The following is a 23,653-nucleotide window of genomic DNA, read 5'->3' as shown; positions in this document are numbered from 1 at the left end:
ATGAGGGCAAGGATGGATTTGGGGTCTGCTTTATCCATTGCCAGAACCTAAAGCAGGTCTGAGTACATCAGTGTCTCAGCCTGTGCCCATGGCCTGTGTCAGGTGAGAGATGGAACTGGGGTCGAGGTATTTATTGTCCCTGAGCGCTCCCCTTTCCCATCTAATGGTGACAAGACTCTTCTGGTTTTGGTCCCTATCTCTGGCGAAGACATGAAGATGGAGATGGGGTGGAGAGGGACACAGAGAGGTCTGGGAGAAAGAATGAAAGAAAGAACCCTCCCAAACCAAGATTTGGAGTAACAGATACTCCTGGATGATGTTATATGTTTTGTGTGTCATTACTTTTCAAGGCTTTCTGCTGCAAGTTGTGATTTTAGCTGATTGGAAAATGGTGTTGAAAGACCTGCTTCTCTGGTACAATTTTCTTCATATCCTATTAGTTGCAATACAATTACAGAGAATACATCAATTCCTGGCCTGCCTGCTGCTGCTGCCGGAGCCGCCTATTAAAAAGCGGCCTTATTAATGGAATTGTACATCTAGGATTAATCGGCTTGCTTTGGCCATTTACATTTCTCATTCCACAAGCACTTTTGTTTGCTTAATAGGCTGAAGGAGGTAGGAAATGACACAACAAAAGCCTCTCCCAATTGCCAAGCGTATCACTGGTGGATTTAATATCCCCTCCTTCTTTCATCCTGAAGTGCTGCATAGGGATAAGATCTGGCACATGCCACAAGGGAAAAGCCAGGCGGCAGCGAAGCAGGGATTGGTGGGCTGAGAGGGAAGGAAGGAGGGGAAGAGAGAGAGGCCTGGGCCAGAGGAAGGTCTTTGCACTTTGGGGAAGGAGCAGAGGCTCATGTTTTCAGTCTACTAGGAGAGGAGAGGTTCACGTGGGAGGAAGTAGCCCAGTGGGGGCAAAGCCCTAAAAAGCAGAGCAGAAGTAGCAGAGGAAGGGAGCTTCCCTGCATTCATGGGATGGATGCACACTCTCCTTTGCCAGGAGTGACTTCTGCAAGTTGTCCGTTATCCAGACTGCCTTGTTAATCCTGTCCTGGCTCCCTGCCCTTCATCACATTCCTCTCTCATTTCCCTTTAAGGCTTACGAAATAAACTTAAGACTAGTCAATTCCGCGTCACTCCACTACTAGGACATGCGGAGCACAATGTAATGTGAAGGCAGGTATTGGAGGGAGATGAAGGAAATTACATAGGTCCATTGGCTCCCTGTTTTTCTGTTGGTATGGGCAACTCAGAACAGACAGCTCTGGGTTTCTCTTCAGAACTTAGGACAGGAAAATTAAGAGCATCATGGCAGAATTCTTACATTCCCTGGATTCCAAAGATGAGCTGTCTGCAGCAGCAGTCGGCTTAAGAAAGAGAGTTCCAGAGAGAGATGCCAGCCCATTTGAATGATAATCCCAGACTGCAGGGGAGCCATGGTGAAAGCAAGGTAGGATGGAGGGGAGGATGCTCCTGGCCCTTCCTCAAGCACCACTCTCAGGGGGTGGCAGTATATTATACACCTAACTCCTCCCCCTGACACTGGCCTGCAGGAGATTCCCTGGGACAACAGAGAGGCTTCAACACCCCAGGGGAAAGTTGCTCAAAAATAATAGAACTTGGATCTTTTAATCAAACCCTATCTCCAGACAGTTCAGCTTTTCCTTTCCAGAACAGTTTGGGGACTGAGAGGAAGAACATGTAGGTTCTATTACTGGGTGGACTTCAGCGTTAAGGCCCTAAGAGGGAGTCCAGTTTGGTGATGGACAAGGAATGGATGTCCTCTCTCTGGGCAGGAGCCATGCCTCCCAGCCAGGGCCAGGTGCCCACCAGACCATCATGTTCTCCTGTCTTCTCTTCAACCTGCTCCAGGAGGTAATGCTTATGAAGGCTCATCTTTCAGACAGGAATGTTTTATTGAATTGGCTTCTCCCTTTGTCTCTTGCTGGCTTGCTGGCTTCCCCCATGACCCAGGAAGGTCTGTGAAGTTCAGAATGGTAGACAGCTGAGGTGTCTGAAGCCCAAACTGCCTCACTAGCTTAGGGGCTCTGTGGTTAAACAGAGGGCTCCAGTCTTAGGAAGGACATTACTGCAGCAGCAGAGTCCATGTATGTTGAAGCGATGTAATATAGTATGACTTTTCACTTTAATGGAATTTTTCTAGACCACTAGGAAAAAAAGACTCCATTAACCACACTACAAAGGCCTCTACTTATTAGTATTTTAGAACAGTGGCAAAACATTTCGTGAATATAATTATTGCTGACAAATATGAAAATTGAAATCAAAGTTAAATTTTCAGCTACAGTGCCTCATATGCCAGCTTTCTCTGACTTCAACTATTGCATCAACACATTTATTCTTCCAACAGTTTCAGCAGAAGATTGGCTATTTTCCCTCTCCCCTAATACCGCTTGTTTTCTTCCCCCAGCCCCTCAGCCCTCCCTGGCTTGGGCCCTATATATTTTGAAGCATTAAATCTGACATATTCATCTTGGTGGCTGGCACTAGATAACTAACTTCATGTTTACCTGTCACAGATACAGAAATGGGCTGAGCAGGGTACTCAGGAAGCTGCTTCCCTCTCCCCACCCTCTCTCCCTCCGCCCCCAATCCTAGCCTTTTTTTTTTTTTTCAAATAAAAGTCATTTGACTGATTTCAAATTCCTCGTGATATCAGGACAGAAAAAAAAGAGGACTTGTCAACACCTTTCTTTCTTTTTCCCTATTAAGCATACTGTAAAAATCAATCCCTTTTGTCACTTCACTCTGCTTGCGAGAATGTTTAATGGATGTCAAGGGAGCTAATGATCGCTGGTAGAAAATTCATTTTAGATTTGCTATTTATAAAGTGCTCAGTACTCAGGTGGGAAATTAACATGAGGCAAGGAGTCGGGTGGGGTGGGGGAGGGAGAGAAATATAGAACTGGGGCCCTGCCAGGCTGGCAGTTGCTTTGTGTAGGCGGTACCCAAGGCATTCTGGGGGCAGAGGGCGTGTGTGTCAGAGATGCTGGGTGGGATAGGGCAAAGAATACAGGCTTAGGAAACATCCAGATCTGGGAAAGTTGATCTTTCTGAGCCAAAATTTTCTCAGCAATAAAGCATCTACAACACCTAGCTCACAAGGTTGTAGAAAGGATTAAATAAAATATCACACATAAAACATTTACCAGTGCCTGGCACTGAGTACTAGTACATGTTTAATAAATGTTAAATTTCTTTCCTTGTAGCCCCATAGCCCTGTGAGGAGAACAGGACAGAGCAGGTCAGCACAAAATTGCTCAGAGATCTGGATCCAGCCGGGGGTGCACTCACATAGGAGCCCACTTAAGAATCCTGAGTATTACCTGGCACTTATAGCATCCAGGTGATCAGACTGGCCAGTGGTTGTCAAATGTTGATGAGCATCAGAATCACCAGGAGGGCTTCTTAATACACAGACTGCTGAGCCTCATTTCAGACTTTCTAAAGGTCTATAGGCCTGGGGTGGGGCCCTGAGGTGGGATGTGAGAATCTGCATTCCTGCTAAATTCCCAGGTGATATTAATGCATCTGGTCTGGGACCACATTTTGAGACACAGAGGTAGGCATATAAACTTAACTGTCTCAGGAAGCAGTGAAGCACCACCTTCTAACCAGTGCCTTCCAGATAGACAAGTCCTTCCCCACCCCTGACTCACCCCTACCCCTCAAACCAGTATACGAGTCCAAATTCTGAAGCAAACCACTGAAGGCTAGTTAATTCATTCCCCAGGTCTACATCACTGGCCAGGCAGGAGAGGCAAGTGCTGAGGTTTATTTTCTGGCTTGCTGCAATGTGTAGCCATGGCCAGTGCCTCAAGTGCTCAGATGGATCCCCTTCGTCCCCCACAAAGTTCTCTCGGTTGCACGTGGGATTCCAGGTCCCAAAGCTCTGGTCTACCCTCACCCTTCTAGTTTCTCCTTCTCTGGGCCCTTCTCTTGGATACTTCTCTGTTATATTTGGATTAACAGCAAATCTCTTTTGATTACTCACTCTCTGTTGAAACAGACAACCTGTTGCCACGTGTTTGATTACTGAATCCCAGGGGAGATCCTATTTGCAATGCAGCCAGTTACAGTACACTTGGCATTGCACACAGTCATTGAGCTGCTAATTCATTGTCTAAGAAGTTGCTTTTCAGTTTCTGATTTTTCAATAATAGGCTTCTCACGAAGCCCTTAAGCTTCGGAAATAAGCCAAAAACTGCTTTTCCAGTCATTTACATAAACACAAGCGGATCAGGAGGGGGAAAAAATGGAATAGTTTTACATGTAATTCCTGGGGCTCTGGAGCCTCCGCAGATAGCATGTCAAGGCTGCAGGTCTGGAAAAGCACCGTGGGAAGTATGCCGGCTCGCAGAAAACCTGACACCAAGGCGAAAGATAAATCCTGAAATTTCTCCTGACGCCGAGCCTGCCGCTTTGCAGGGGCTGGACAGATATTCTGGGCACCAGCAAATTGTTCTGTCAGCAAGGCGCTCCCTAGGCTGCATCTTGTTAGGGACTCTGTCACTCATTCGCCAGTCACAGCACCACAGCCCCACCTCTGAGGCAGTGTTCTGTCACCTGGGACAGGTAAGTGGTGTAGTAAACCTGCCCAGGAGACAGCGCCCCCAGGGAGGGAGCTCCATCTTCCTGAAGCTTGCTCCGCACTTTTTTTGTGGGGGATGTGGATTCAGGGTCTAGCCCTTATATAGGTGCTCTTTTCCTTACTTCAAGAGGTAGGAACTTTCTGGCATGTGAGCCACTTTCAACCACCATCTTGTTTCTTTCTCTATTTTATCACTCTCTGTCTCCCTCCCTCTCTCTCCCCCTCCCTCCCTCCCTCTTTTCAGATGTAGATTTTACAAACAATCCAATGATCCAGGAAGAACAGCCATTCTTTTTCTTCCCAGCCAAATCTTATTCCTCTTCATTAAAAAGTAAATAAACAGACTACTAAAACTTCCACCTTTTAAACACCTAATTCTGATCAGGCTATTTCCCTTACATAGCTAGTACTCAATGGACAAAAGGTAAAGGACCAGATAAAAACAGAATAAATGCAAGATGCCCGTTTAACTTTGAAATTCAGATCAACAGCAAATATTTTTTAGTATAAGTATATGCTGTGATAATAAAAAAAAAAATTGTTGCTTATCTGGAATTCAAATTTATTGAGTGTCTGGATTTTTATTTGCTAAATCTGGCAATCCTAGCAAAAGGTAATATTCAATTATTTATTTTATATATTTTCATTGCTTATATACCACCAAGCTTGCTCTGCCCTGATGTTTTTTTTTTCCTAAGGTGGTTATATTCAAAAGAAACTGAGACCCCTCATATGAGGACAGAGAGGTGACTATCCTCTCCACCCCCAGCCCCCACCACTGACCTTTCTAGTCAGAGCTCCCTCCATCTGTGTTCACTACTTCTCTAAGTCAGTGGTTCTCCAAATTTAGCATCAATCACCTAAAGGGCTTATTAAAATGCACATAGCTAGTTCCAGAAAGCTCCAGACTTTCTGATTCAGTGACTACACTTGAACTGCCACAACTCTAAGGACATTATATAAAAATAAACTCCTTCTTTTCCTTGGGCAGACTAGTAACAAGGAAACTAATGAGTAGTCCACATGAAGGCTCAGTATAGAAATGATAGAGTAGTAGAGTGGGTATCACAACTCTGTCCTCCTTTTCAGCCTTTTAAATTCTTTTCCTGGTCTTGTTTATTCCATCACCCTCAATATTAAAACAAGTTAGTACAGTGTTGCACTGGGCTAATCCTACAGGAAGGATATTTGCAGTGTGTGCAAAGGCACTGTGCTGTGGTGGGGCATTAGTGTCCAGGGTCAGTGTCTGGGGTCAGTGGAGCAAAAGCAAGAGACAGAGCCTGAACAGAGACAGGGCAGACAGGCAGGAGAGGAGGGACAGATACAGGTCATCCAGAGGCCTACCTGACCTGAACTGGTGAGTGATTATAGGAGAAAGAGTGGTCCAGGTCGTGGTGGTGGGGGTGTGTGTGGGGGACACGGTGAGGGGGACTGAGAGGGAATTGAAGTCCCCAGTAAATGAGCTGCTCAAAAACCCCATAAAAATGTTGGCTTCTACTTTTCTGATAAGTATTGAGTACCAGGTTTCACAAACATAATTCAGTGAAAACATGGAAACTACATTCCAAGGAAGTTTAAATATCCTGTTTTATGGATGAGGAAAATAAAGGCTCTGGGAAAAACTCAATATCAAAGGTCAGAGGTGATGATAGAGCTCGGTTGAGAAAGAATATTCTGACTAATGTACAGATCAAGAAATATAATTTATGTTGTTATGCTCTGCAAGCTGTAAATGTAAAACTCAGTCTGTGTAATTCCTTTCAGGGTTAACTCAAGAAAGGAGTTGGAGATGAGCCCATGTTTGAGAGATGGTCTGCTGCCATCTCCTACATGGCAGGAGCGGAACCATAAACAGAGATGGAAAAATAGGGTAGGAGTTGATCATATTGTATCTGAAAATCAGGGAGGAGAGAAAGCCATGAGGAAAGGAGGGTTATTACATAGGAGGGTTTTGCCCATTACACAGGTCACTGTTTTCATCCTTTTCTGCTTTCTGGAAAACACAACATACAGATTTATGGACATGTATGTGAACATGTACACACATGTGTGCAAACACACCTCTTGGCCGATTTATGCTCAGAGAAAATCAAAGTCATTGAATGCAGACTCCTCCAACTTCCTGCATCCAAGCTGAAAAGTTTGGCTGTATCCCTACTGCACAAGGACAGCTGATTCTCCCTCTTTTTGCATTTTTCTTTATCTGAGTAAGTTATATCCAACATAAAAGAAACCATTTTAAACATTTGAAATGCACAATGCAGTGGCATTAATACATTCACAGTGTTGTGCAGCCATCATTACCATCCATCTCCCGAACTTCTTCATCATCCCAAACAGAACCTTTACTCATCAGATAATAACTCCCCATTCCTTCCTCCCCTCAGCCACTGGAAACTTTTAGTTTCTGTATCTATGAATTTGTCTTTCATAAGTACCTCATATAAGTGGACTCATACAATATTTACCCTTTTGCGTCTGATTTCTTTCACACTGTTTTCAAGATTCATCCATGTTGTAGCATGTGTCAGAATTTCATTCATTAATTTCATTAAGGCTGGAGAACACTTGACTGTACATATACATTGTATTTTGTTGATCTATCCATCCACTGATGGATCCACTGATGGATCCATTCATCCACTGATGGGTTGCTTCCACTTTTTGCCTATTGTGAATAATGCTGCTATGAAGATAGCTGTACAAATATGAGTCCCTTCTTTCAAATTTTTGTTTGAAAATTTATATATACCTAGAAGTGGAATTACTAGATCATACAATAATTCCATTTTTAACTTTTTGAGGAACCACCAAACTGTTTGTCACAATAGTTGCACCACTTTACTTGCCCACCAGCAATGCACAAGGGTTCCAGTTCAATTTGTCCATATCATCACCAACATTTCTTTACTTCTCTTTTTAAATGTTTTAAACAACAGCCATCCTAATGGGTGTAAAGTAGTATTTCATTGTGATTTTGATTCGCATTTCTCTAATGACTAGAAATGTTGAAAATTCATGGTTAGATGCCACAAAGTAGGTGGTGATATCTTAACCACATGTGTGTTGTATGGGCCCAAAGTCTTCTTCCATCCTTCTTGGGGGGAGATCTAACATTCCCTCCTGTCATACAAAATGCTAATTGTCTCTTAACATCCATCCTCCCCTCCTGCCATGATAATAAGCCCCTGAATTTGTCTGGGCATGTGGTCATCCAAAGTGGATGATGCATTTCCCACACTCCCTTGCATCTGAAAGAAGCAGTGTAACCAAGTTCTGTCCAAAGGCATGAAATGGAGAGTGCCATGTGAGGGCTTCCAGGAAGGAACCTTCTTTGGAAGATAGTACACTAGAGCATTCTGTCTTTTCTTCCTCTCCTCTTTCGTTCCACTGCCTGGCACACAGATGCTGCCATCTTAGACAGAAGGTCAAAACCATGTACAATAGATCCAAGCCACAGAAAGGGCTGGGTCTCTCAGCTTAGAAAACATGACACCAACCATGAACAAAGTGGAGTGTTTCTGTGGCCACAGAGAAACACTTCTATCTTATTTAAACCATTTTTACTGTGTAGTTTCTGTCATTTTCAGTTGAATCCAATCATAATGGGAATTCTCAAATAAGTTTCTCCTTCCTTACTTTATATAGTCATGCAATTTTTCTTTCTCCTTGTCTTCATGACTCATTTTTTTACTGGTGCTCAAGATTCACCACTCCTCCTACCCTTTCATATTCCCTAACAGACCTCACTTGGTCAGTCATCTCCTAGATCTTCCTTTCATCCTTCCCTTTACTATCCCCTGCCCTTCAGCATTCAAAGAGGTCTTTCCCCTCTTACAAAAGCCACATCTTCTCCAACTGCAATTCCCCTTTATCTCCCTATTTCCTCCCTCTTTTTTAAAACAATAATAACAACACAAAAACTTTTTTGAAATAATTGCTCACATTTTCTATATCCTCACCTTACTTTTATTCCCTACACTAGGGCTCTACCCCATGAAACTGTTTTCCCAAGGGCATAGAAGATATTTTTGTCACTAAGTATAATCTCATTTGATCCTCAGCAGCATTTGACACTATCATTGTTCCTGCCTTCTCCAAATACACATCATTTGACCTTGGTGGCATCACACTTTCCTGGATTTTCTTATATGTTTTTGGTCACTTCTTATCAATTATCTTCCCAAGATTTCTTGTCTTCCCAAACTTTAAATACTAGTTATCTAGTATATACTCTGTACTCTCTTCCTGGGTCATTAATTGTATCTATGTTGTAGACCATCTTTGTTGAAGGTTAGAGATCTCTCCAGAGTTCCAGATTGATGTAGGTAACTTCTTATTGGATAACACCTTGAAAATGCCCATTAGGCATCTTCAAACCCATCATGACCCAAACTGCATTTATCACCATCTCCTTAAAATCCACCTGAACATCACTTACCCCCAAACTAGAAGTTTTCTTTCACTTTCCTTTATCACTTGTCATCCTCTTTCCTTTCCATATCCAAGTTATAACCCTTCAACCTCCATAATTCTTGAATACTCCTGTATCTCCCCATCTCTGCAGCACTCACCCTGGTTGCTGATTGGGTGCAGCATCCTCTAGAAGGTTACCTTGCCTCTAGTCTTGCCCCCTTTTTAATTCATTTTCCACACTGTCACTAGAACAACATTGTAAGATTTTTAAAAGCATGTTAACATTTTTAAATAACTCAAATAATGTTATTTAATAATTAAAACTGCAAATCATCATTTTACTATCTGACATGCAACCTTCAATACTCGTCTCTCAATATAAAATCTTTAATAAGAAACATATGCCATTCAAGCTCTGACTCCTGCCTACATCTCTCCCTATAAATCTTGTCTGTCTATCTTCATCCCTTCTTCCCCATTCCCTAAACCCAGAAATCACACAAACACAGTCCATCTAGCCAGACTGGTATTGGATTCCTGGATTCCTACCATGGTCTCCTTTCTCTAGGCTCTGACATATGCAGTCTCCTATACTTGTAACATTTATCTTTCCTCTTACCTGGTTAAATATAGTCAACTTTGTGTCTCAGCTTTGATATATCTTCCTTCTAGAAGACTTTTCTGACTCAAAAAGTCTTCTAGATGATGCCATAGCAAACAACACTTGCTTTTATCTCAGTACTTACTATGTCGTATTGAATTGTCTACTTCCTTGAGTGTAAGAATTATGTTTTGTTGTTGTTTTTGGCTAAGATACAGAGGGTATGAATAAATCATTCTGGAGTGGGTAAAATATAATGTAAGTAAGAACTTGGCTATACCATTGAGTCTATTATTGAAATATGAATGTAATGAAGAACTTGGCCATACCCTTGGGTCTATTATGTTGCTTTTTTTTTTTTAAATCATTCATCTTCATGATGTGGAGATTACACGTCTATATCATTTAAGGATGACACAAAGCTGATGGTGAAAGCTCATCAGAATCCAAAAATAATCAAAGTGAATTTAAATACAGGACACAAGGTGCAGTAAAATTTCAAAAACTTAGAAGAAAATTTTAAAGAAAATTAGCTATAAGCAAGAATAGGAGAGGTCTGGGGCGCCTGGGTGGCGCAGTCGGTTAAGCGTCCGACTTCAGTCAGGTCACGATCTCGCGGTCAGTGAGTTCGAGCCCCACGTCGGGCTCTGGGCTGATGGCTCGGAGCCTGGAGCCTGTTTCCGATTCTGTGTCTCCCTCTCTCTCTGCCCCTCCCCGGTTCATGCTCTGTCTCTCTCTGTCCCAAAAATAAATAAACGTAAAAAAAAAAAATTAAAAAAAAAAAAAAAAAGAATAGGAGAGGTCTTACATAATAGCATTTTTTTTGTGTGTGTGAGAGGAATGAGTACAACATCAATATGAACCAAGAGTGTGGTATCTGAAAGAGAGAGAGAGAGAAAGAGAGAGAGAGAGAGAATAGGGATGCCTGGGTGGCTCAGTCAGTCAGTTAAGTGTCCTACTCATAATCATGAGTGTCCTAGCTCAGGTCATGATCTCATGGTTCATGAGTTCAAGCCCTGCATCCGGCTGTCTGCTCTCAGCAGAAAGCTCACTTTGAATCCTCTGTCATTCTCTCTCTCTGCCCCTCTTGCTCTCTCTCTCTCTTTCTCTCTGTCTCTCAAAAAAAATAAATAAATAAATAAAATAAACATTGTGAGTTCAAGTCCCGCGTCGGGTTCTGTGCTGACAGCTCAGACCCTGGAGCCTGTTTCAGATTCTGTGTCTCCCTGCCCCATTCACGTTCTGTCTCTCTCTGTCTCAAAAATAAATAAATGTTAAAAGCATTAAAAATAAATAAATAAATATTAAAAAAGAGAAAATAATACAATAATAAAGTGAACCTATATAACTATAAAGTCCAAAATGTGGTAGGTAAGAGTCCATGCCTCACTTATCAATCAAACTACATCTAGGAGAGTTTGGTAATTCATTTTAGTGAATCATTATCAAACTAGAGCATGTCCAGAAGATAAGGATCAGGATGATTAATGGTTTAAAATCATGCCATACAATAATCATAAGAAGGAACTAAGAATGTCAAGATAAGTAGTATTCATGATAGGCATCTTTTAGAAAGAGGATCACACAATATTAGTTATGTTTTTGAATAGTTCTAATTGGCAGAAGTTAGAAAGAGACAAATTTTTGCTCCACATAGATTCATTAGGATTATATTCATCTACAAGTAATAGAAACCTAATTAAATAAGTTTTTTTTCTCATAAGTGATAGTAAGTATGGAAACATGTCTTCCAGTGCTGGTACAACTGCTATGTCATCTTGAACCCAAGGTCCTTTTATTAGATTTAGCCATATGAAATTGCCTTATACTCAATTATTTTTGATTTACCAAAATAGCCAAGTCCATTTAGTTTAACCTAAATTCTTCCTTCTTTGCCATTCTTGATATGTGTTGTTTGTCTGCCTTTTTACATGCTCTCTCCTGGAACTCTAGGTAGTATGCCATTTTCTCCGTCAAGAGGAAGGGGCAATGGCATGGTTTATAAAGCAGAGTCTCCCTGAGTACAATCCTCAAAACCCCAACCAAACTTGTGCTTTTATTGCATTAATCTGAACTGCATTGCATGACCATACTGAGCTACAAGGGAATTTTTGTGGTGAATAGTTTGAATGGGCACATTGCTGCCTGCAACAAATTTAGACCACTGTTTATACAGAGAAAGGATAATAATTGATTTTGAGGAGATATCAAAAGTGTTTGCCAGAATAGTGTTTTCCAAAGAGTTTATCAACTATGAAAAGGAATACTAATATCATTTATTCTCAGTTATATCTGCACAATAGAATAATCTGTACTTATTTCAAGGTAGAGGTGACTTTGTCCTATACTAACCTATACAATGGGTTTTTTGTAGGTCATCCTTGGGCACCTGCTTATAATAATCCCCACAGGTGATTTTGAAAGACAGCCAGAACTGGGGAGCACAACTCATGTGGTTAGTGTCTGATTACTGGGAATATCTGGAATGGTTGGGCAGCAATTGATGAACATCATTCAGATGGGATTTGATGCCTTGAGTGGGAGACTGAGAAAATTCCATAATTTCTCACAACTCTAGGAGTCTGTGAAAAAGCTTTTGCATTTGATGAGTAAATTATTTTGGCCTTGACAAGGCTTTGGCAGTGCAAGAAAGTAATGGAAAAAAATGGTGATAGGGCATTTAGATCCTTCTATTAAGAAGTGTTAGGAAGAAAGGAAGGAGAAATATAGAACAATCAATTAATTCTTATTTGTTTTAAAAATTAGCACAATGGTTTATCCAACTGAGATGTCTCTATACATCACTGGTTGCACTGAGAAAAAAAAAGCTGTCAATTAACCTTTTCCATGCCTGGGCCAGGTTTCATCTTGACTGTTTAGGAGGAAAGTCAAATGCCCTGGTGGACAATTTTGTGTGAAAGGGAAAAAGTAGATTTGAAGAAGCAGATAAGAAACACTTGACCACCTCATCTTCTCCAACTAAATACAATCCATCCAGTCACTTTCCTCTTTTCTTAGATCCAAACTTCCTTTGCCTGTGTGTCTCCCCATGACGCCGACATAGGTTCAGATAGCCATCCCATCCTCCACTCATCTGATCTATTGACCACTAGAGTGACTATTTTCTGCTCTGGGGTAAGTTTAGTCATAAATACTGAGCTCATCTACCACTACCCAGGTGCCTACAACATATGGTTTATGACTGATTATCACCAGGAGATATTGCTAATATATGGGATTACAGATTCAGAGTCCCCAAAAGATCTTGTCAGAAAGAAAGTATCAGTTGAATCTAATAAGATAACTTCAGAAAGGGTAAGTTCTGAGATCGGGTTATTGTGCACATCGTAAAACACCACAAGCATAGGAGAAGGAAGGTTTGAATTAACAACAGCTCAACAGAAGTTGACAGGATCATATGGCTCCTAAAACTTAAGGGAATCTCATGCGGTTTTCCCTATCTCTCCTTCTCTCTGTCTTTTTTCTAGCTATAAGTTCTGAGTATTTAATTTGTGCTAAGTGTTGTGCTCGGTGCCCTAGGAACATAAAGATCAATAAAGCAGTCCCTGACCTCTAGGAGCTCAGAGTCTGGTAAAGGAAGATAGACATGTAAGCATGTACCTATGCCATGTGTGGTGGATGTTAAGTATAGAGGTAAGTACAGGAGAAATGGAAGTATAGATGACAAAATAAGAGACTGCCGAGGAATGCTGAGCTGGAATTTTTTCTTGAATTGTAAGTTTTAGATGAGGGCAGCACTCAGCAGAGGGAGCAGTGTGCACACATGCTGTGCGGAAGAAGTCCTCAAGCAGTCCGTGGAACAGGAACAGGATTGCAAAGGATTGGGAGAGGCTGGCAAACCCAGGCCAGACCTAGAGGGTTTACATTACCTTGCCAAAGGGCTGAGATTTCGTCCCTTTTGGGTTGGAGCGAGGAGGGGCCATATTCTATAATATTTTGGACTACTCAAAGCACACTGGGAGAAGAATACTTTAAAAACAATATAGAATAACCCAGAAGAACTTTGGATAAAAGCAATCAGCACCCTTTCTATGGATGATAAGATAGAAACTAGGAGAAAATCTTGCTATATTTAGCCCAGTAGAGGGAAAATTTGAGGGAGAAGGGAACACAATTTTTTTGAAATATTTAAAGTAAATTCGTGTTGAAGAAGGATTAGACTTGTCCTGTGAGTAGTAGTATTTGTATCAATCATAATACTATTAAGTAATACTTCTTGAGAACTTACAGTGTGCTAGGCAGTGTTCCAAGCACTTTATCTGCAGTAACTTATTTAATCCTCATAACAGCCTTAAAGCTAAGTCCCATAATTATCTCCATTTTGTAGAAGAGGGAACAGAATCACAGAAGTTGACTATATTGTTTAAGGTTTCAAACTAGGAAGTGGAAGAGCCAGGGTTTGGACCCAGGCAATACAGCCACTATATTATAATGTCTCTCTAGACCTAGAGAAAATGGCTAAATCTGTAAGAAGACAGATTCTCCCTCTCCTTTGTCTTCTTCCTCTTCCTGTCTTCCTGAAATCTAATGGTCAGGCACAATAATCTAGAAAGATGTATGTTTCCCCTTATTGGAGACAGAAGCTAGGGGACCACTGCAGATCCACCATTGAGGTATCAAAGTTCAAAGAGAGAGATTGAAATAAGTCATCTTGAAAGTTCCTCTGGGCTTGAGCTGGTTGTGACTCTGGGATTGGATGACATAGCAGTGTGAACACTTTAGGGAGCCAGCCGTGTACTTTGTGAGTTACCCAGAGACTGCCCTTGGCACACATCTGCGTGTTAGCTCTGTTCCCCATGTGCCTCTGAGCCTGCTGACTCCATTAAAAAAAAAAAAAAAAAAAAAAAAAAAAACAGGCAAGTTTTCACTCATGTATGCACAGCAAGAGCCAACCTGACTTGGGGAGTGGAACCAGCATCACTTCTGCCTAACACACTAACTGCAATTTTGCCATTGAGGTTCTTGGCATCGAGCCTTTGTTGCTCATGAGAAGGAGAGCAATGGAAGCAACACTGCTGGCTAACTGACTCGGGGAAGAGACTGGACCCTGAGTAGAAGAGAAATATGAAAATCTTCACACTAAAGAATGGAGATTCTTCCAAGGTTCACCATCGCTTAGCACTCTCTATATCCAGCTCTAACACATTCTTTCTTGACCCACATTCAAGTGGCTCCTAATTCTCTTATAAGATGGATCGGTTAAAGAATCCTTATCATTCCTGGATTCCTCTATGAGGGAAATGCTGTGACTAGTTAATCCTTTTCTCCCATCCTAAGGATGCCTTATAAAGAAATACATACATATATAGATATGTGATAAAATATATATGATATAGCATGTAGTGTTTGCATTGCACACACACCATTCACACATTCTGACTTTGGTCATCTGTCTGTGACTATGTCTATATTCTTAGCTCCTTGCAAGCAGAAACTGCTTCGGAATACTTTCTTCTAGCATCACTACTTTTCAAGTGCTATATCAAAAAGACTATTTGCAAAATTGCAAAGTGTTGAACTTGAAATGAAACTTGAAAATATTTTAGACCAAATTCTTTATTTTAGAGATGTGGAAACTGAGGCTCATATAAAGGATGTGTCTTACCCAACATCGTAGAACTTTTCAGATGACTTTAGAGGTCCAATGCTTAAATCTGACCACATATTAGAACCTCTTGCAGGGCTCTAAAAAGATTGATGATTAACATCTGATTTTATTGGTCTGTGATAGGGTTCAGTCATTGGTATTATTATAAAGCTCCTCAGGCAATTTGATACACCAAGTTTGAGAACCATTGGCTTAGAAAATGTAAATATTGAAAATCCCCTGATGACCTTTCAGTCTCAGAGATCAGGTCAGGAGATGTAGAACTGACTGCTTGACTTGGAAGACTCAGGATCCATGTGAAAGTTATCTGTTCTCCATGTGAGGAAAGATAAGAACAATCACGATCACCTCTATGAAAATGCAGATAAAAGCAGCCAGGTAAGCAATCATCCTGAGCATTCAGCAGGCAGCTTGTACACAGTTTGAGCATAAGAAAAGCCATTTTCCCTCTGGGTACATATGACTGGAAACACAAGTTGATGGATTAGAAGAAGACCCGTGTCCCAACTGTAGTGTATGACCAGAGGAGAACAAATAAAGCATGATGAATTTTTATTATTCCAGAAACCCTAAGTTAGGGTGACATGGGTGGGTAGCAAATAAAAGGGTTCTCAGAAGGGAGATTATCTTAGATATTCCCTGAGTTATGAATCCCTCTAAGAGGTCCCCCTGCATAACATTTGCCTCATCCAGACTAACTGCCAGAGGCAAACCCTTCCCTGATCTGTCTGATATAAGTATCTCCCCCACTCCTCTTACCTCTAATTCTGTGCAGAAAGCAAGGCAAAAGGGAGGTGGATAAGCTACCAGACAGGGTGGCATTGTGCCAAGAATCAACTAATAACTTGAATGACAAAAGACAATTGTCACAAAGCCAACTAACTTAAATCAGCTTTCATCATCCACATACTAACTGAGGGCACATCAAATATCTATGAGTTCCTTCTTGGCAGAAGACAGCATGGAGTAGTAAAGGCAGCACCTCTTATTTATTATTAACACAGAACTACAGTTGTGAGTCCTCTCCCAGTGCTCCCTACGTAAAACAAGGATCAAAGGTTAGTTGCTTTCTTGTCACCCATTTCCATGAGAAACCAAAAGCTGTGTCTTTCATTCTTCCCTCTTGCTTCTGGCACTCCTGTTGGTGCTTTTGAATGCTATTAAAAAGGATGGAAAGCCAAGCCAAATCTTAGAAATTCTACTCTGTCTTTGGTTTCATCCTTGAGTTTGTTTTAGTCACTGATGCATTTATTCCCACCACCTACCACCTACAACTACAACATAGTGGGCACTCAATAAACACTTGCAGGGTGATTGAACAAATGAACACATACACAGCTATGGTCTGTGTTGGGTTAGTGTTTGGTGACACCACCAAGATAAAGCAAGGGCAGCACCTCCAGAGAGTTAATCTGAATGAGCCTTTGAAGCCAAAACCAACCAATCCTTTGAACATTCTTTTATTACTATGAAGGCAATACTCTTAGAGAAGAAAAAAAAATGAAATTTAGTAACCTAAGATGTCCTTAGTAACAGTGCTAAAGAATGTGTTTTCCAATATTTGATTTCTTAGCTTGACAGTCTCTCTTGAAATATTCGCTTCTTGACAATGAAAATGTGAATCTTTGTTGGTTTGTTTTGCAGTTTGCAAATGACTTACAGAGTTCTTCTGGCAGGGTTTCTGTTTTTCTTCTTGCAAATAAACAAAAGGCCATCTCTCTAGTATGACTTAAGTGGGGGAGTATCTGTGCTCTGTCATTGTTTTGGAAGGAGGAAAGAAGAAGAGGAAAGGAGGGGGAAGTAGAAAGAAAAGTGAGGAAAATTGTAACAGACAGGGAATAGACGCTGAGCAAAATGTGGGAAAGTGACAGAGGTAAATTGGATATGGAAAATTAGAGTGTCGGGGATATCAAATAACCGAGGACTCTGTGATCAATGGGGTCCCAGGTACTCTTGCTGGGGAAGCCTGAACTAGCCCACCAGTTCATCTGTCCCCCCTTCCCCCTGCTGCGCTGCATCATCTGGGCTCCTTGTGGACTGGGAAGACAGACTTTCCCTCCTTCTCCTGGGCAAGCCTGCATGAAGCAGAGCAACCCCTGCCAGCATGACCTAGATCTGTCAACTGATCAATTATTGTTCCCATAGAGGAGAAGGAAAAATGAAAGGAAGAAAGAAAAAGGGAAATAGAGAAAAAAGAGAAAAGGGGAAGAGAGGGCAGAAAGAGGGTGGGAGAGATGGGGAGAGGCAGAATGAGAAGGAAGGTGGATGTAAACATAGATGTTTTAAGTTTAAGCAGTGACAGCACGAGTAGACTTAATCTAGGAGGTTGCATAAATACAGAGATGCAGAAAATAAAATATAGAGTTCTCAGAGATTATTGAGCAAAATCATAGAGCAGAGGATTGAGTCCTCTTCTACCCACTTTTTCCAATCCAGACAGAACTGTCTTTACCCTCTAAAACTCTTAGCTCCAGATATCTTCTCCCTGTTCTCCCCCTCTCTGCCATCTGCCCAGCCAGCGTTGCACCTCCTTGAAGAAGTCTCCTTTTACAGGTGGATGGCCAGCATGCTCTTTCCCACTGTGGTTGCTAATGGAAGGGAATGGAAGCATCCACCACCAGAGGAGGATGGCAATGGCGCCACCGGACCCCATCTGGCCTGTATGCCATTGATTACCTTATTTTTGCCTGTTTTCATCTTTTATGTTTAATTTGTTTTATTGAATTTCAAATGACTGTAGACATAAAGTAAACATTTAACAAGCCAATAGAGCAGAAAGGAAGTAAACTGCATAAATACAACCGGTCTCAGCATGCAGTTCCACTTAGCACCACATGTTTGGAGTGTTACAAGCATTAATGAGTCCTTACAACACCCAGGGGAGTTGCTCCCCAGCCTGGCAGGCAGGTGGGGAGACAGGCTCACAGAGGGAAAGATTTTCCCCTACAGGAGACATAGAGAACTTTGAGCTCAGATGTACATGCTCCCCACCGAGCCTCACACAGCCCTCCAGAACTGGCACAAAACCTGGAAGGCATGCTCATTAGAGTGTTTGAAGAGTCTGTAGGGCCTCTGCTGAGGTTAGATGTAAAGCAAAGTTTGTTTGCATTCTTGGCATTCTAGTTGGTGGGCAGGACGGAGCAGGCCATGAACTACAAAGCAAAACAAACAAACAAACAAACAAAAACAAACTAGAACGGAGCCAAATCCCAGATGTGATGGTCCCACCCAAAGTGTGTTCATCATGAGTAGGCAGTGACGAGCGCTGTGAATTGTTCCAGCATGTGTTTCCTGTACATGCCAGAATCATGTGTCTCATAGTGACGCAGAAATGTTATCAGTTCTTAGGCTTTTAGGAGGGATCACTGCATCCCAATGGATAAGCTGTGGCTGAAGACAACACCAGTTTGTTTGGGCCATCTGTGACAAGTAGCTGGTCCCAGCCCAGGTCACCATGACTCTGGGCAACCAGATTGCAGGCGTGTAGAGGACAGAGCCCCGGGAACTGTTGGAAGATATTCCAGAGTGGAGCAAGAAAGCAGAGGCACAGCTCAGCCTTCTAGGAGAGACTTACTGAGAGAAAACAGAAGTCAGGGGTTAGGCATCCAGCTCATAAGAAGGCATTCTTGGCCTTATATTTGGCTTTAAAAGTGTCAAAAAAGGAGGGCCTACCACCAGGACTAGGCTTTGCACTTGGTAACTAAAGCTGAAATCCTAAGAACGGTCTTCATGCAGCAAGGCCTGCTGGTCACTGCTCGGACTCTCCAGTCACCCTTGATCAAATGCTTAGAGGTCCATCACTGAATATGAAGGATGAAGGTGAGCTGTGTTTGTTGTGCTGTGCGCGACTTGCCTCTAACTTGCCCTGAGCTGGCAGCTCCAGGGTCTACTTTGTTACTTTATGAGATTCCTCTGTCTCTTTCCCCTGACCTTTTTTTTTTCCTTTTCAATGGCCCACAGTACTTACATCAGGCCTAGGGTCCCCTCATCCCACACTGATTTTTCACTTTGCCCGTAAACATTGTTATGGTCTCATCTGCCTCCCTCACATTTCAGAAACATTAACCAACTCAGGCTGCTGCTGGCACCCAATGTTTCCTGTGAGTGGCAGGAAGCTGCCCCATCTGCCCACCTGAATGGGGTCCATGTCAGTGGCGTCCGCCGAAGGAGAGCTTGAACTTAGCCCCAATCTCCTTTGCCTTCTACTCTGCCTGTTTGTGTCTCAAGTGGTCAGATTCAAGTTGATGTGGGACATGAGATGAGGGAAAATTTGAAAGGTAAGACAGGAATCCAGCTAAGCTCATTCGAAGGTGTTAAAGGGAGCATTAATCCTTCGAAGGAGAAATGGTTGGGTTTCTAGAAAGAGAAGGGCTGCCTCACTACCAGCCATTCCTTTCAGAGCCTCTCAGTGGCAGAAGGTGGGCGGTGTGCTGAAAAGGACAGCAGCCTAATCCGGCTTCCCGCTCCTGTTCCCAGGAAAGAGGAGCTGCTGGCTAATAAACCCTGGTGAGTCTTAGGGCCAGAGCCCCAGGGCACTAATCACCCCCTCCCTCCTGCCCAGCACTAATCAGTGCTGATTCCCTTGGAAACTGCCCCCCCCCCTGCTAAGCTGGATCGTGGTTGCTGGTTGGGTTGGGGTGTGGGGAGGAAAGGGTCAGAAAGGATTCCATAAAATACCACTAGCCCTGGATACCTTTTTTAAGAAGGCAAGAAACCCAGGAAGTAGCAGCTCTAGGAAGAGCCAGCTTAAAACAAAAACAGAGAAGAAAAAATTGCCTTGGAATGTGTACTGCATTCTAACTAGTCCCACTGGGTCAATGCAATAGGGGTGGATTATTGCAGGCAAGACCTGGGCTGCCTTGGTAATTCTGTAAGTTTGATAAGAGATAGCTGGCAGACTCGAGCTTCTGTCCCCAGAGAGAGAAAACAGACATCACCTTTGCCTGTCCAACTGGCATGTGGTATAGGGGTCTTTGGGGGTTATTCTTCCTTAAAATTGGGCAGCCTGTTTTATTATGACACACTGAAACCTATTCAGAGCTGGCTCGAGGTGGACAGCACAAATAAGGCCATTATTCTCCTAAGGAAAGTCAAATTTGGTAGCATGTAAGGAGGTCTAAGATATGCCTCCCCCCATCACACAAGCCCCACACCATGAGAGAAACAAGACCACAAAATTAGATTTCACCCTGGAGAATTTTGTGCCGCTACTTTCTGCTCATCTACTTAGGGATGATTCAAAGTATGAGCAAATATTATGCTTCCCTGCATTTATTTCTGATGAAAAAAAAAAATCACGTATGCTAATTTATATGTAAATTCAGTATGGCCCTGGGGCTCCTGGCACGCTGCCAATGGGGCTGTTGATGGTGGAAGTTTGGCCATTGTCTCCGGTTTGATGTATAGATAGAAGAGACACAGACCTCAGGACAGATGGAAATTACTGAGGACTTGAGACCTTCCCCTTCTCTACCTGTGACCCTCCACTCTACCCTCTGCCTACTTAGTTTTCATTTCTGTTATTAGCGTGATAGAAGCTTGGCTCTGAACTCAGTTTCCCCACTGCACTAGTGTTGGGGTTTTGCTTTTATCAGGTGGGCCCCTATGAACCCAGAACAAGCAGGGGTGTGTACCCCCACCTCATGCACACACATGCATACACACATATATGTGCATACACACTGCTGCTGTTCCATATTACATAAGACGAGTCAGTCAAGGATGCCTCCAAGTTGGCTCCTTTACTCTTACACCCACAAATGCTCCTATGGGAAAGGAGAGAGATTCTGAGGCCAGTGCCCCTCTGAGGCTGAGCGCAGAAGATGACATCAAGGATATCCCTGCAAAATCAACCACTATGAACTTCCTTGCCATCTGATTCACACCCCTCCAGCACCCCCTTGCCTTCCTCCTTGAGCCCCAGCCAAGGGTACACATGCATTTGTTCTTCCCAGCCTGGTCCTCTCTGCCCACCTGGTGTGGGTCCGCATGATAACCACTGCAGCTTATGTCAAAGGGCCAGAGGCAACCCTCAAAGTCTACCCTCAGAGAGGGGTCGGCAGGACCAGAAGTGGGGACAGGCAAGACTGTGAGAACTCCATATTGCGGTAGGAGAAGAGAACGAGGTGGGTGGGACTCCCCATGCATTTTCACCCAGTGAGACTGAACTTTCCTCTGGGAATCAAGGCACAGGACTAAGCTTCTGCATGGGATCCTCTTTGCAAGCTCTGCTGGACCACCCAGGGAAAGTTTCTCTGCCTGTCTCAATCCTGATGAGTTCAAACACCTTTAATATGAAAGAGGTAAGTCAGACCCTCCAGAGGACAGGGGAGGGCGAGAGCAAGCAGATGAACAGATAATACCGCTGCTGGAACGTCAGAGCTAGAACAGAGCAGGGGGCCACACGGTGCAGCAAATGGACTCAAGGTTGAAGCAGATTCCAAATGCACCCCAACGCAGCGTGACCAACATCAAACGGTACCCTGGGCAAGGGAGCAAGCCCACCCTCAACTGCTGCCCCCGGTGCCTGGGCTTCCCACCGCAGATAAATAAAAAGAAAATTAGCATTCGACTCTTATTGCCACTCTCCCTTCAACTTGGAAAATCTTTCCTGAATTTCAGATCCTCCTGAGTGTTCCCACTGCCTTTAATCGGCTTGTTATCCTCCCCCAACCCTGCTGCCCCCACCACAAACACACTCCCAAACACATTCAAAACTAATACAGTTGTCCACCTCTGCTGCAAATTGATTCATCCCTTCAAGCTGTATCTCTGACCAGAATCTTACAGGATGCACAGTTACCTGATTATTCCTAGCCTGCGTTTTTCAGTTTGCTCCTTTTTAGAAGCTTTGCAAGTTTACTGGCCGATATTTAAAGTTTCCTCTTGTAATTTCTTCCCAGTAACATAAGCAACACATTAGCAACCCTGATGTCCTCTGAATCTGTAATTTTCCCCTGCTTATATGCGTGCTCTGTTGTGTATGTGTGCAAGAATGTACATAAAGCCGGGGAGACCAGTACATAGCCACGCACCTAAACGGAGCACCAGACACATTTTACTTATGCATATACATTCCCCCATTCCGGTAGCAGCCAGAATCAAATCAATATTCTCACAGCCTGGTAGGGAGAATGAAGTCCCAGCCATGCTGTTTAAACGCTCTCTCCTCCACCTGCAAACCGTGCAGCAAGCCGACTCGGGGAGCCTGCGAATCATATAAAGCACACTGTACGATTCCTGAGTCTACTGTAGGCAAATCAATAGCAAGCTCTTACCTTGAAAGAGAAACAGAGCAGCCAGCCCCGTGAAGATTGCCCAAGAGATAGAATTGTGCATTTTTGCCTGGATGGTTTTCATGATTTTTTTTCTTCTTCTTTTTCTTCTTTTTTGTCAGGTTCGGTTTTTTCTTTCTTTCTTTCCTGACAGATTGCGTTGCTCTCAAGCTGTTGGAAGGAGATTTAAATCCACTGTTTTGCTGAAGGACACAACAAGAAAGCCGAGGGTGTGAGAGAGTGTGACTTCTCAGTAATTATCTCTACTCATACTCTGGCACTGAGACACATCGTACAATCTGGCCCTGGACAGCCCTCCTACAAGCTGCAATCATTGGTTCTAATCCAAGGATTGACAGAGCTACAACACACGCGCGCAGGCACACACACACACACACACACTCACTCACTCAGGAATCATTTACTGGGCAAATCAGGCTAGCTGATTAAAGAGACAGGAGCCTGGAGAGAAGGAATGATAAATGTCATTTTGCCCCTTCTATATTACTTTCATTTTTTAAACTGACAGTCTCAGAGCCCCAAGCTTCAAAAAATCCCTTTCCTTCTGGCATTCCCTGGCCTCCTGAACTCAGATTCCCTGTGCACTAGAAAAATCCCATAGCCAGCAACGGCTTACAGGAAATTTTAAAGGGACATTTTCATGCTCGGTGAAACTTGCAAAGATGAGTCAAATTTCATTTGTTGGTACCTATTTTCCTCTCCAATGAAAATATCATTCAGTGACAGATTTCTCTCTCTCTCTCTCTCTCTCTCATCTTTCACCTTTTCCCAATCAACCTCCTACTTAGTTGCTTTGAAAATAATAAATAACTTTCTATTTTCTTCTGCTGTCACTTCTGTGTCAGAATACCTGTATTACTCCTATTTTTCACTCACTTAATTTATTTCCCAAAGTCAGCCATGTGTATATGATACCATGAAAAAGGATGAGGCTTCTGAGATTGGAGAGCTGCAGTCTGAAGAAGGGGAACCCTCTCCAAAAGAGAACAAGAAATGAGTTTATTCTATATGTTGCAGCCAACCTACATTCATTAAAAAGAATAATATAAGGTTTGTGTCTCAAACTGCAGCAAGGTGGATTTAAGTCAGACATGCTG

General features: G+C 42.8%; 1 protein-coding gene and 1 non-coding gene across 2 annotated transcripts in view; both read right to left on the bottom strand.

Annotated features, from left to right (window-relative positions):
- Positions 1-22,898, bottom strand: part of NTM (neurotrimin) — a 948,891-nt gene extending 925,993 nt beyond the window's left edge. The window contains exon 1 of the mRNA XM_045483496.1: positions 22,539-22,898. Within this exon, the coding sequence (XP_045339452.1) occupies positions 22,539-22,620 (82 nt within the window). The 5' untranslated portion in view covers positions 22,621-22,898. The remainder of the gene's footprint in view (positions 1-22,538) is intronic.
- LOC123602838 lies at positions 7,626-7,752 on the bottom strand. The gene has a single exon (XR_006714606.1). It is a non-coding gene; the product is annotated as a U6atac minor spliceosomal RNA (small nuclear RNA).
- Positions 22,899-23,653: the final 755 nt, after the last annotated feature.

This window comes from Leopardus geoffroyi, chromosome D1, assembly GCF_018350155.1.
Source record: "Leopardus geoffroyi isolate Oge1 chromosome D1, O.geoffroyi_Oge1_pat1.0, whole genome shotgun sequence".
Classification (NCBI taxonomy): domain Eukaryota; kingdom Metazoa; phylum Chordata; class Mammalia; order Carnivora; family Felidae; genus Leopardus; species Leopardus geoffroyi.
This window is presented reverse-complemented; position numbering and strand designations above follow the sequence as displayed.